The following is a 14296-nucleotide window of genomic DNA, read 5'->3' on the forward strand; positions in this document are numbered from 1 at the left end:
ATCAGAACCAATCCAGAAATCTGATTCTATGCCTGACTCACATTGAACTCTTTTAGCTTGTAACTCATTATCATCTTTCTGAGCTTCACAAATCTCTTCAAGAAATATCGGTTTAGCTCTCAATTCAGCTAAAATAGAACCATCATCTGACATGGCTAAATTGGTATTCAAAGCTCGCAATGTAAATAAAAGTTTCCTACTTAAAGCGTCAGCAACTACATTTGCCTTACCTGGGTGATAATCAATCACTAACTCATAATCTTTAAGCAATTCCAACCATCTTCTTTGCCTCAAATTCAAATCTTTTTGAGTCATCAAGTATTTCGAGCTTTTATGATCGGTAAATATCCGGCACCTTTCACCATACAAATAATGTCTCCAAATCTTCAATGCAAATACAATAGCAGCTAGCTCTAAATCATGTGCCAGATAATTTTTCTCATGTGGCTTCAATTGTCTAGAGGCATAAGCAATTACCTTTCCTTCCTGCATGAGTACACAACCGAGCCCATTCAAGGATGCATCACTGTAAATCACAAATTCTTTACCCAGTTCCGGCTGTACTAAGATAGGAGCTTCCATCAACAATGCCTTTAACTTGTCAAAACTTTGTTGGCACTTCTCAGTCCATTCAAACTTAACATATGTCCGTAGTAGTCTCGTCAACGGGGTAGCTATCATGGAAAATCCCTTCACAAATCGTCTATAATATCCGGCAAGACCAAGAAAATTTCTAACTTCTGATACATTTCCAGGAGGCTTCCAATCAACAATGGCTGAAATCTTGCTCGTATCAACCTTAATACCTTCACCTGAGACAATATGTCCAAGAAAACCAACTTCTCGTAACCAGAACTCACTTTTGCTGAACTTGGCATACAACTGATTATCTCTCAGAATTTGTAAAACTGTTCTCAAATGCTCTGCATGCTCAGTCTCATCATGAGAATAAATCAAAATATCATCAATGAACACAACTACAAACTTATCTAAGTACGGTCTGAAAATTCGGTTCATTAAGTCCATGAAAATGGCAGGAGCATTAGTCAAGCCAAATGGCATCACAAGGAACTCATAATGACCATACCTAGTCCGGAAAGCAGTCTTCAGGACATCTAACTCTTTAACTCGCAACTGATAGTATCCGGATCTTAAATCTATCTTGGAAAACACAGTAGCTCCCTTCAATTGATCAAACAGATCATCAATTCTAGGCAATGGATACTTGTTCTTTACTGTTACCTTGTTAAGTTGCCGATAATCTATGCACAATCTCATCGATCCATCTTTCTTTTTCACAAATAGCACTGGTGCACCCCATGGTGAACTACTGGGTCTTACCAAGCCTTTATCTGTTAATTCCTGCAACTGAGCTTTCAATTTTTTCAATTCCAACGGAGCCATTCTATAAGGAGCAATAGAAATGGGCGTGGTACCTGGAATCAACTCAATACCAAACTCAACTTTTCTAACAGGAGGCAAACCTGGTAGTTCTTCCGGAAATACATCGAGAAACTCACATACCACAGGTACTGATTCAATTTTCAATTTTGGATCTTTAGTGTTCAACACAAAAGCAAGATAAGCTTCATACCCTTTTCTCAAACATTTCTGAACAGACATAACAGAAATTATGGGAAATAAACTATCTGACTCTTCTGAATTAACCCGAAGAATTTCACCATTTTCACACTTCAACTCAATGAATTTCTTTCCACAATTCACTATCACATCATGTGTAGTCAACCAATCCATACCAAGAATCACATCAAACTCATCAAATGGCAATAGCATGAGATCAGCCGGAAAACAGTAGCCTCTAATCATTAAAGGATAATTTCTACATACTTTATCTACTAATACATGCTTGCCTAATGGATTCGATACTTTAATCACAAATTCTGTAGATTCTATAGGCTTACTTATACTAGGCATCAATTTCATACAAACATAAGAATGAGTCGAACCCGGATCAATCAGAGCAATGACATTAACATCATGTAGAGAAAATGTACCCGTAATCACATCGGGGGAGGATGCCTCTTCGCGTGCACGAATAGCATAAGTCCTTGCAGGGGCTCTAACATCTGGTCTCACAGCCGAATCTCTAGAGGTACCTCTGTTACTTGCTTCTACTCCCGGTTGCCTCAGTGATCTGCCTCTAGTAGGAGCATTTCCGGATCTAGCACTCTGTGTTACCTCTCGGCTAGCCACTTCTGAACATTCTCGTACAAAATGATTTGGAGCACCACATTTATAGCAAACATTTTCGCCTGCCCGACAAGGACCATAATGAAGTCTACCACACCGTGGACACCCTGATCTACCCTGTCTGACATTACCTACACTCGTAGTCGAGGTGGTCTGAGCCTTCGGATTCGTAAATCTGCTACCTCTATTCTGACTAGATTGCCCTGCCGAAAAGCTAGATCTGGTAGAAAACTCTTTGGGCCTCTTGGATGTAGCCTGAAATGATCTACTCTTCTGTCTTTTCTTTGTATCTTGTGTCTCTATCTCAACTTTGCCTTTTCTTTTTAACAGCTCCTCTGCCTTACAGGCTCTCTCAACTAAAATAACGAACTCTTTTATTTCTAGGACACCCACTGACACTCGGATATCATCATTTAACTCATCCTCAAACCTTTTACACATGATAGCCTCGGTGGACACACATTCTCGAGCATATTTACTAAGCCTGACAAATTCGCGCTCATAATCGGCCACAGTCATATTGCCTTGTTTCAATTCCAGGAATTTTCTTTCTCTTCTGGTCAATAAACCTCTGACTGATGTACATTTTACGAAATTCCTCCTGAAAGAAATCCCAAGTGACCCTCTCCTTTGGTACAACTGATACAAGTGTCTTCCACCAGTAATAGGCTGAGTCTCTAAGAAGTGATACTACACATTTCATACATTCCTCGGGTGTACAAGATAATTTGTCAAAGACTCTGATAGTATTTTCTAACCAAAATTCTGCTCTTTCTGCATCATCATCTTTTGTTGCTTGGAACTCTTCTGCCCATTGTTTCCTGATTCTATCAACTGGTGGCTTTTCTCTTACCACTGTACCTGTGACTGGGGAAGCTTGAGCTACATGGGTAGCCTGAGAATCATGAGGGGGTGAAAGTCTAACTGCCGGATTCGTACGAACGAACTCGGCAAACAAATCATTCAAAGCTCGGAAAAGAGCTTCTCGAGTCACTCCTCCCTGATCAACTATTACTGGCCTATTCTCAGATGGCGCTGCCCCTTCTGCGGGAGCAGGCGCATTACTTTCTACATCATCATCACCAGCTCGCCCGGGATCCATTACTATAAAACAAAATATTTAAAAATCGTCAGGAGTCGTCACACTATCAAAATACAAGTATGGCATGTATAGCTAGACTTTTTCTCACACTAACTGTTCCGAGAACTGACTAAACCTGCTCTGATACCAATAAATGTAACACCCCCACGCCCGAAACCGTCACCGGAGTCAAGCTTGAGGTGTTACTAAACTTATCTTACCTTTTAAACAACTCTAAACTACTTATTTTAATTTTCAGAATAAACTATTTTTCTGCATCATGGTTGCTTAAAAATTCATTTCTCAAGTTTCAAAACTCGAAATTAAGATCCGTAATTTTTTCCTGAAACTAGACTCATATATCTATCTACTAATTTTTTTCTAGAATTTTTGACTCAACCAATTAGTACAGTTTATTAGTTAAAGTTACTCTTGTTTTAGAATTCGACTGCACTGGCCTCTACTTACTACGAACCACTTTTATCTCTGTGCAAATTTTATATGACTGTACCGCTTGTTTCTATTAAAACTAGATTCAATGAGGATTCTAGAAATATGAATTACATCACCTAATTATTTTTGTAAAATTTATGGTGAATTTCTAAAGTTGGAACAGGGGATCTAGAAATCGCTCTGGCCCTATTTCACTAAAACTCAGATATCTTATAAAATACAAAACCTTTACCTGTTTTGCTTATCCCATAAGAAAATAGACATAATAAGATTTAATTTTATATATTATTCATCTTCAAACTATGTTTCTACAATTTTTAGTGATTTTTCAAAGTTACATCATTTATGTTACTTGAATCTGTTTTTAGGTTACTTTCACATTTTTCATAATTTTCATGTGATAATCACCATTCAATCATACATATTAATAAACATGTATATCATCGGCCATTTTATTAGCTAATCACTAGCAAGTATTTACACATCATTCATTGTTCATATTATACCAAAAGTAGCTAAGTTTCTATACATGCCATACCCAAAACAAAACGTCTAATTATACCGAGTTATTTCTTTGATAGTGTGATCGGCCTCCGACGTTTCCTTCGATCCCCGAGTGGCTAGATAAGTACTATAAGAAGAAGAAAATAAAGAGATTAAGCACTAGGCTTAGTAAGCTTACAAGCAAATAAATCACAACATTCAACATAATGGATAATTATGCATAATATCATCTAACATCATAAATTTCTTTACTTCTCAATTTCTATCTTCTTCTTTATTCCCTTACCTTCTTTCTTACCTGACCTTTCCTTTTTCATAAATATAATCTACTTTTCATTTGCTGTTAATTCACTATAATTTAACTCGTACCCTGACCCGTTGAACCACTCGGAATACTAAGGATACTAGGGTCGTTCCTGTCTTTCAATATCCTGCCAATGCCATGTCTTTGACATGGACTTACATGAATTATTCCTGTCTCCAATGCCATATATAATATGGACTTACATGGCTCAATCCTGCCTCCAAAGCCATATTTCTAATATGGACTTACATGGCTCATTTCTGTTCTGTCCTGTCAACCCTAATATCCTAACATTTCTAGGGTTCAACCGGGGCTTTCTAACACTTTTCCTCTGTCACTTTATCTTAAATTCGACTTTAAATATTTTCATAACATAATATATAAATGCTGGAAATTGACAATAATAATGTAAAATAAAAGAATATTGCATTTATTCACTGTAACTTACCTTGATACAAAATGTGACTAAACTTTACAATTTAGTCATTTACTTTTTATTTTCCCCGATCTACTCCCGAATTTCGTTCTTCTTGATCTATAATAGCAAATTTAACTTATTTAATATTCACATTTATTAAAACAGTCCTTGACCCAAACTTTGGAAAAATTATATTTTTACCCCTAAACTTTCACATATTTGCACTTTTGCCCCAAGGCTCGTAAATTAAACTTCATCCTATTTTCTTATGTTTTATGACATGCTGATCATTTTCTCTTCTATGGCAATATCAAAATCACACTCTAACATATACTTATGACCATTGGTATTTTTTTTCCCGATTTAAGCCCTTTTACTGGTTTTCACTTAAAACCGAGTAGCATAAGTTGTTTAACATAATTTAAAACCTCATATTCTATCATAAAACACCAAAATACACAAATTTCAGCTATGGGTATTTTTCCAAATATGAACCCTAAGTTGAATTATTTCTAGAATAAGCTTAATCAAGTTACCGGGACTCAAAAAACGTAAAGATCATTAAAAACAGGGCTTGGAATCACTTACTATGAAGCTTGAAAGTTGAAGAAACCCCAGCTATGGAGGAGAGCAAAAATCGGCAGAAACTAATTGAGAAGATGACCATTTTTGTGTTATTTTTCCCTTTTTAATTCATTTAATATCCAAATGACCAAATTGCCCCTCCTTACTAAGCTTTCAAAAATTCCTTTCATGTCCTAATTTTTGTCCATGAACTTAAAATTGGTCAAATTTTTATTTAAACCCTCCTAATTAATATTCCAAAGCAATTTCATACTAAAAACTTCTAGAATGCAAGTTTTGCAAATTATTCGATTTAGTCCCTAACCTCAACTTAAGCACTTTATGCATAGAATTTCACCACGAAATTTTCACACAATCATGCAATCATACCATGAACCTCAAAATAATAATAAAATAAATTTTTCTACCTCGGATTTGTGGTTTCACAACCACTGTTCCGTTTAGGCCCTATTTCGGGATGTTACATGATTAAAATAAAATACAAGTATAGTAGGGGCTGCATAAGAAAAATCTGTATAGAAGTTTACTTTATTTGTTTAATATTGATTTGAATAAGATGTTTCAGCCTTACTACATTACTTTATTAGATATTACATTACATTTCCACGTAAAATCGGTGTGTTCTGTTTTTTCTTTTATTTGCGATACATTAGCATTCTTGACATTCTATTTTAACAGGAGGATAATATTCAAAATGAGGGTTGGGTGACTGAAATATAATTTTAAATAAAGTTAATGAACGAGTGACTAAAATGTAACAAATCGATAACGTTAGTAGCTATTATATAACTTTTAAAAGTTGGGTGACTGAAATTTAATTTTAAATAAAGTTTAGGGACAAGTCATATAGTCTACCCTATTTTTTTAATGTTTAACCTAGTTTCTAAATTTTCTTTATCATTAATTATTAAATAATGCATAAATTAAATTTCTTATGATTAATACATCATTTGATATTTGAGTTTGATTTTTTATTGTGATATTTAATTTTTTTCAATATGGGACTTATATTTAGCAAAACTTACTCAAGTATCTAAAGCTAATTAACTTTTTAGTATTCAATTCGAGTTTCAAAGTTGATTTGATGAAAGTTAAATGTTAATATCTAAAACTCAAATTGAACACTAAAAAGTTAACATGGATAACTTTGGATACATGTGTAACTTTTGCCAAATACGAGTACCATACTAAAAAAATAAGTATCACATTTAAAAAATCAAACCCAAATACCAAATGATATATTAATCATAAAAAAATTAATTTATGCATTATTCAATAATTAATGATAAATAAATTTTAGAAAATAGGTTAAACACTAAAAAAAAAAGATAGATTACACCATTTTTTAAGGTTAATTTGATAAAAGATAATTATTGTTATTTTTAATTACTTATAAATTTTGATCAAATCAAACTCGAATTAAACATTAGAAGTTAACATAATTACTATCAAATACGAAAATGTATAATTTTTTTTTTTCAAATGCAAGTACTACGTCGGGCAAAAAATATAAGTAACACATTAGATAAATATTTCATGCTAACACGTATCTCACATTTTCTTCTTCTTTTGCGTTGTATATGAAATTTGTTAGATATCATTTTTGGTCCCTTTATTCTATTTATATTTAGGGGTGTAAATGAGACACTAGTGCTTGCAAGCTACTTAAATTCGAATTTGATTCGATAATTATTGAGCCGAGCCTAAGCAGCTCGAGTTATCGTTCGAGCTGAATTCGAACTTAGTAATAGTTGACTCGAACAACTTGCGAGTCTTATCGAGCTTTTCATATTTTTATATTATCAAATTACATTATTCTCTTTAATATATTATTAACCTTAAACTTAATTATTGAATTGAACTTGAACACAAAATTTGGTAAAATAGTTTAATTAAGTTGAACTCAAGTAGCTCGATTATATCTCAACCCGGGCTCGAGCTTAAAAATAAATGCTCAATTGACCTCGAGTTTAAAAATAGATATTTGATTAAGCTCGAGCTTAATCGTATTTGAACTTGGCTTGGCTCAATTATACCCTTATCAATATCTATAAACTATACATAAAACTTAGGACTTTCCTTATAGTGACAAGCACGAAAAGGTTTTTTTTTTTCTGCATTACAAGAATAGTTAAATTAAATTTTTAATTTTTTAATTTTTTTTAATATCATATAACAATGGTCAAATTTTAAATGTTAGTTTATGTATTACACTCAAAATTTAATCTTTACATTTTTTATACTCAACTTTTATAATGTAAGGCTTCCTTGTATAAGGCATGTTTAAGTCATCTTTTTTTTTTCAGACATTAAAAAGATAACAGTAAATTTTAATGAATAAATTTACATTGTAATCTTTCTATTATATTTAAATTTGAGATTCAACTTATACTTTAATATTTGACATAATTTGGTATCACACTTTTTATAATATTATTATTTAGTCTAAATATTTTACTGAAATTAAAACAGTGACGTAAAATTTAAAAATAGTTAACATTCTTAAAATTATTTGTTAAACTTAAGTTTATTTCAATATTCCTTTTGTCATATGGTAATCAATTATATTTTTTAATTTTAAAATATTATATAAATAAATTTAATAAAAAATTAATAAAGTTAATGAACAATTAAACTTAAAAATTTAAATTGAGAAAGTCTTAGAAAATAACCTCTAAAATTTAATAAAAATATAGGAAGTGATATATGAAAAGTAAGGCAATTATAACCTCTCAATTTTTATTTTATAATTTATTCCAAAATTAACCCATGCGAAGTTTGGGTAAAACATACTAGCTAACGTTAACAGCCTAAAAGGTTAAGCTACATCGTGTTGACGACCTTATCCGCTCAATGAAACTTGAAATTTTCATAGACGTCCTCGCACTCACTGTCCCTAAAGCTAAACCCCAAAATCCAGACCAAACCCCCCCACTCTCTTAGCTAATGCCTCTCCATTTTCTCAGTGCCCAAACTGATTAATTTTATTTCTCTCTTCTCCAATTATATTTCGAGTATTAAGTTAAACTGAAAATGTCATCTTTATCAGTAAACTTTCTATGTAAAGGTGCGTTCTTTTTTCCTCTTTGCTAAAATTATTAGATTTTTTTTTTCGTTTACATTTCATTAAATTCCCCTTTTTGGGGATTTTTGGCAGATAGATTCCTAACTGCTGGGAAACCAGGCTACAATCACTTACAGGTTTTTTTTTCTTCTTTTTTTTTTTGTGGTGAAATTTCATGATATTTATTTTTTATGATTGAGTTTGAACTTTTAAGCATGTAATTCTGATATACTGTTTTTCATTCTAAAAGTAATTTGCTGTTTCATATAACGAATAAATATAGTTGGTAATCTGCTTTAATCATGTGTTTGTTTGTTGAACCCAGAAATCAAAATATAGAAGCTTTATAACATTGAACTTTCCTGTTTAGTTAGTTAGTTTGTTTGTTTGTTTATGATGCGAAAATAGTATACAGTTCTGAACTTAACAGAAATCAAAATATAAGTGGACTATTTTTTTTAACTTTGTGTTTTCTACTTTTCTGTCTGCATATTTTACCATACGTCAGGAAGTAAAATGTTCAAAAATTTGCATTTTTGTTCAGTGAAAAATGAAAATTGCTTGATTTTGTTCTGTTTAGCTTTATTTACTATTGCCTTTCGTTTTTTGTGAATTTTCCAGATCTCGTCTATAGGCTATTTTCCAGCAGGAATATTGCAAGCTAGAGTTGGCTTGAATAAAGTGTCGAAGAGAGCTAATTTATTTCCTTGTATTAAGTGTGAGAAGAAAGAGGAGCCAATTGAGCATGTCTCTGTCGAGCGTCCTCCATATTATAGCTATATCGACTCGACTTCTGGGCAGCTTGAACCAGCATCTGGTGCACGTGCAAGTATTCCAGAAGAGGAGTACTGGCCTGAAGGCACTGCTAGTCGAGTCAGGGCTGCCAGGGCACCTGAACCAACTGGAACTTCTGCAGGATCCCCGTCATATGGAAAAAGCCCGGGAAGTAGGAGGAAGAAGCATAAAACATCGGCTGTTGCTCAATCTTCTCAAGTGAGCACTGAACCAAACGAGCCTGTTGTGCCTGAAATTGTGGAGGACATAGTTGACGATCCTAAAGATTCCTCATCTGAGTATGTAATTTACCAGACAGAAACTAAAGAAGATGAAGAAACTGAGTATGAATTAGACAAGAAATTTGGACGCCCTCATCCGTTTATTGATCCAAAAGTAAAGAAACCACTAGAGGAACCACTTACTAGTGAAGAACTATGGTGGAATTGGAGAAAGCCCGAAAAAGAACAATGGTCTAGATGGCAAAGGAGACGACCTGATGTTGAAACAGTTAGTGCCAAAATTTCTTTTATCTTTGATAGAAATTGCGTTCATCTCTAACCAAGCAGCCCAAAAGTTTTTTTTAAAAAAATTATTATTTTAACCTTTTTTATGTGCTTGTGTGCTGCGAAGGGTATATGTGCATGGGCATGTGTGTGTATGTAAAGAGAGAGAAACGGTTAGTTTCCATGTGTTTTCATGCAATGAAACATGTGCTTTCAAAGGTTTGAATTTGGATCAGTTGGTCCCACCTCAGTGATATCTAAGGCAATGATCATACTCCCGGATGATTTTCATTTATGCAATTCACCACTGTTCTCCACATGAATGTCCTCAAAATGTTGTCAAAAGAGATGGATTGACTTTCAAGTCCTGATATGTTCTTATTTGAGTCCATTCACCAGCAGCTCTGTATCTATTGCTATTTCTCACAAGTCAAATTACTTTATGATGCTTAAGTAAGCCTTGTTTCATTTCTTTGCTTTGTGCTGAAACCTAAAGTAGCCTCATTCCGTGATTAAATATATGCAGACCGCACTTCTATGCATTTCAGTTTCTTCTCAAAGAGGCTTTGATTTTCTATATTTGATGCTGACAACTGACATTGTCTCTTATTTTTTTAGGTTTTTCTGAAAGCAATGGCTGAGACTGGGCAAGTGAAGCTTTATGGTGAACATCCAACATTAACTGAAACTTCCCTTTACAGAGCTAGGCGCCATCTTTTCAAGGAAGAAAGGTTTAACCCATATGTGATGCTTTAGAAATGTTCACTTTCTCTCTTTCGTCCTTTCTCCTATTAAAATCTAAAGGCTGAAACAGGATTAGGAGATATGGACTGTTAACTAAATGAAAGTGAATAACAGTTGAAGTGGGAAGTTAAATAGGTAAAAAGTGGTGCAAAAAGGAGGAGGTTTTCTTAATCAAGAATAGGTACCCAAAGGATGTTTGAAATGAGCTAATAAACTAGTTATAAATGTCTGAGTTCTATTTATGCTTGCCATGGTTTTTTCTCTCATGTTTTTGCAGGGCATCAAACTTGCATCTTGATTATTATTGGCAAAAACTTGCTTTGGAATCAAGGTCTTTAAAAAGAACTTTTTTATGCTCAGCTAGGTGCTGATTTTTGCAGGTTGAAAGCTGAACAAGAAAGACTAGAAAGAATTGGTCCAGTGGCTTACTACTCTGAATGGGTGAAAGCATGGAAAAGAGACACTTCACGAGAAGCTATTCAGAAACATTTTGAAGAGACTGGTGAAGATGAAAATGCTCAACTGATTGAAATGTTCAGTTATCAAACAGATCGAGAATACAGGATTATGATGGGCACTGATGCCCGTATTCGAAGGGATCCTCTAGCAATGCGAATGCAAGAAGATCAAATAAAGCAAAGTACGCACTTCATACTGATAAGTTTTTCTTAGTGCCTAGATTTTTCTTTTGTTGTCAAGCAGATATAGTTATAGTACTTTCTGAAACACTGGCAGCTCTATATAGCTTGTAAAATTTTACTTTTCTGGTTAGATTTACGATGCATATTAATGGATATATTGGTGTAGAAGTTAGCATTTGACCCATGTTTTCACTGTTATGGTCTTAGCATTTGACCCATGTTTTCACTCTTAAGGTCTAGAATAAAAGATGTATTTTTTTTCCTTTATGTTTTTCTCTTGTACTCCCAATCCCATATTACATTTGTAACTGAGGTCTAAATTTGAAATTCATGCTTCTTCGCCCCTACTTGTAGGTGTGATATTTTGGAGTGCTACTTCTAAATGTAACCGCACATGCTATTGTCACTTTTTTTGGCAGTAATAATGATATTGATCTAGTGATTTTCCTTCCTATTTGCTTCTCCTACCTGCTAAAACTATCACGAGAAAATCACTGGCAAGGAGCAAAACCTATTAGCATCATCGTGTTTTATATTTGGTTCTTGCATTTTAACAACTCCTTTGGTCCTTGCAGTTTGGGGTGGAGATCCTGTTTACCCAACTGTGAACTACATTCAAGATCCAGATGAAGTGATTGATTATAGAGGACCAGATTTTCATGAACCAACGCCAAATATGCTGGCCTATCTGAAGGAGGTTAATATTCTAAGTTTAGACCTATTCTTTTACTCCTCTCAAATTGAATAAGCAGATTTTATTTTAGTTAAAATGGTTTATTTATTTTAGGATCAGTCATTCTGTTAAAATGTGAAATGGTTTATGCAGTTCGGTCTAAATAATTAAATAGGCTCATGTAGCCTCGTAAACTGTGGTCTGGCAGTAAAATTAAGTGTTGCATATAGTTGGTGGCTTGTTGCAATTTGTAGTACTTCACCAGTGCTATAAGCTTTCTGCTGAAGAACCCTCGATGTCCCCTCTTCCTCCCTTTGTTCTTGGTCTTTTTTTAAGTCCTATGCTTAAGTTTTGTTCCCCATCTATTATTGCCTCTATCAAGTGTTTATTTTTCCTTACTTTGATCAGCATGGCAAAATTATATCGAGGGAGGAACTTGAGAAAATTTTGGCAAAGGAGAAGACTGAAGAACTTGAGGTAACTAAAACATGACTATAAATGGATTGAAGAACAAAATCCAGTTGTGCCATTTCAATTAGCTACGTGACATTTATTTATTGGTTGTCGAGTTAGATTCAATATTTTTAACTGGGTAAAGGATGCATGATAGAACCATTGAAGCAAATGAAACATCATTAGAAGTGATTTCAACTAGTTATTGATAAAATTGTAATTACCGCAGATGACAGATTTAGATGATGCTATGGCCCGAGCTGTTGATATCGGCGAAAATGAAGTGAGTCTAGTCATCTTTTCTGCTTTAGCTTTCATCCTATCTTTCATATCTATTTTGGAAGTGATTGCTTCATGCTTAAATACTTTATAGGATGAAGATGATGATGACAGTGAAGTTGATGGTGAAGGAGAGGAAGAGAAAATCAATCGCAATTGGAGTGTTCTTAAAAGTACACCTCAGCTTCGAAAGTCAAAGGTGCTTGCTCATGTCATTCTTTTTCTTTTGTCCGGCTGGGAAGTCGTGTAATATGATTTTTATTTCTTTTATTTGGGCTGTGATTATCTTGCATGAGCATCACATGTGTTGAGGTGAGGAAAATTTTGAGAGGTTAGAAAGCTGTGACAGCACACGTCCGGACTTGAATGCTAATTTAGAGTTGTAGTTGCTCACTTTCTTACGGGCTGTTTCAAGCAAAATTCCTAATGCATTGTCCCTTGAGCATGCAGGGTAAGCCGAAAAAGGAGGATCCAATGTCCTTGGAAGAGGCAGTCGATGATTCTGAGAACTTGACTGATTTTCTCATGGACTTTGAGGAAGAGGAGTGAGGGCTATCCGCCAGGTTGCAGCTTACAATATGATTTGCAAGTCATCAAATGAATGGCTACAAAAGTGAAAGAAGAGAGTGTTGAGAGTGGATAAGTGAGGGAAAGTGAAGATGGTAATTTTGGTGAAACCTCCAAAGGATCTTCCAACTCTTTTATTGATTGATGATTGATAAGTTGGGGTTTTTTTTTGGGGGGGGGGGGGGGCGGGGGGTGGGGGGAGGCCATTTTGACAGCTGAATGAGGATGCCAAACAGGTTCTTCTGCAATTTTAGATTGGAGGGTAGCTTTTCATGTGTCAATGTTTCAATTACTATCACATCTTTTGTTAGAAAGGACCTCTACCATATGAAATAGAGATTTGGGTCCAGTTCCCGTTTGTATAAAATTTGAGGCTAATTTGGAAGATGAAAAATTGAATAAGTAAAAACATAAAAATATATACAAGTTTTTATTCACTTGTCTTTTGGAGGAAAGATGGGAAAATTTGAAAAGAAAAAGTTACCCTTCTCATTCATTTATGGGTAGGGGCGAAAATATAGAATATTTTAAAATTATATAATTCTAAATCAACGCATGTCTTTTTCTTTTCTTGATTTCTTCTGGTTTTTTTTTTATCATTTTTCTTTCTTATTAAGAAGACTCAAAAAAATTTTGGAACTTTCGCTCTCTGTGTATTCCTATCATTTTCAATTTATGTTCACCCATATTTTTCAGATTTTAAAAAGGAAAAAGAAAAGCCAAAATAATAATAATAGTGAGTTGAGTCCTTCAATAATCCGATCTGGTCAAAAGCTCGCTCTTTTTTCTTTTTCTTTTCTTTCTTTTAAATTGCAAGTTGCTGGAAAAAGTGGAGCAAGTGAAGGCAGCCCATACATTGTTGCTTTCACACAAATATTTATGGTTTAGGTTGGTTATAAACCACTCACCATTTTATCTCATTTCCTAAGCCATTGATTGTTGAATTTACAAACTCCCACTCCAAATTGGAACACACGTACATTTTATGATTGAAGCTAAAAGAAAATACTCAAAATTCAATATATTATTTCATTAACTT

At 34.0% G+C, this 14296-nt stretch overlaps 1 protein-coding gene across 2 annotated transcripts; it reads left to right on the forward strand.

Moving 5' to 3' along the window:
- Positions 1–8335: 8335 nt before the first annotated feature.
- LOC107960741 (protein PLASTID TRANSCRIPTIONALLY ACTIVE 12, chloroplastic) lies at positions 8336–13694 on the forward strand. 2 transcript variants are annotated; one of them, XM_041113542.1, is made up of 10 exons: positions 8336–8623; positions 8714–8757; positions 9242–9904; positions 10519–10631; positions 11025–11284; positions 11861–11982; positions 12367–12435; positions 12641–12694; positions 12785–12889; positions 13141–13694. In XM_041113542.1, the coding sequence occupies exons 1-10, from the start codon at positions 8590–8592 to the stop codon at positions 13237–13239; spliced, it is 1563 nt and encodes a 520-aa protein (XP_040969476.1). In that variant the 5' UTR covers positions 8336–8589; the 3' UTR covers positions 13240–13694. The 2 variants fall into 2 exon arrangements, with proteins under 2 accessions (XP_040969476.1, XP_040969477.1); XM_041113543.1 differs by lacking the exon at positions 12367–12435 and having other exon boundaries at positions 8382–8623.
- The last annotated feature ends 602 nt before the right edge of the window (positions 13695–14296 follow it).

This window comes from Gossypium hirsutum, chromosome A05 (genome assembly GCF_007990345.1).
Source record: "Gossypium hirsutum isolate 1008001.06 chromosome A05, Gossypium_hirsutum_v2.1, whole genome shotgun sequence".
NCBI classification, from domain to species: domain Eukaryota; kingdom Viridiplantae; phylum Streptophyta; class Magnoliopsida; order Malvales; family Malvaceae; genus Gossypium; species Gossypium hirsutum.

What these genes read in the sequence shown, in the direction of transcription:
- LOC107960741 (XM_041113542.1), top strand. Translation starts at nt 8,590, where the DNA reads ATGTCATCTTTATCAGTAAACTTTCTATGTAAAG. An exon ending in CAGGCTACAATCACTTACAG is followed by an intron (nt 8,758 to 9,241) that starts GTTTTTTTTTCT and finishes TGAATTTTCCAG; the next exon opens with ATCTCGTCTATAGGCTATTT. An exon ending in AGAAGATCAAATAAAGCAAA is followed by an intron (nt 11,285 to 11,860) that starts GTACGCACTTCA and finishes TGGTCCTTGCAG; the next exon opens with TTTGGGGTGGAGATCCTGTT.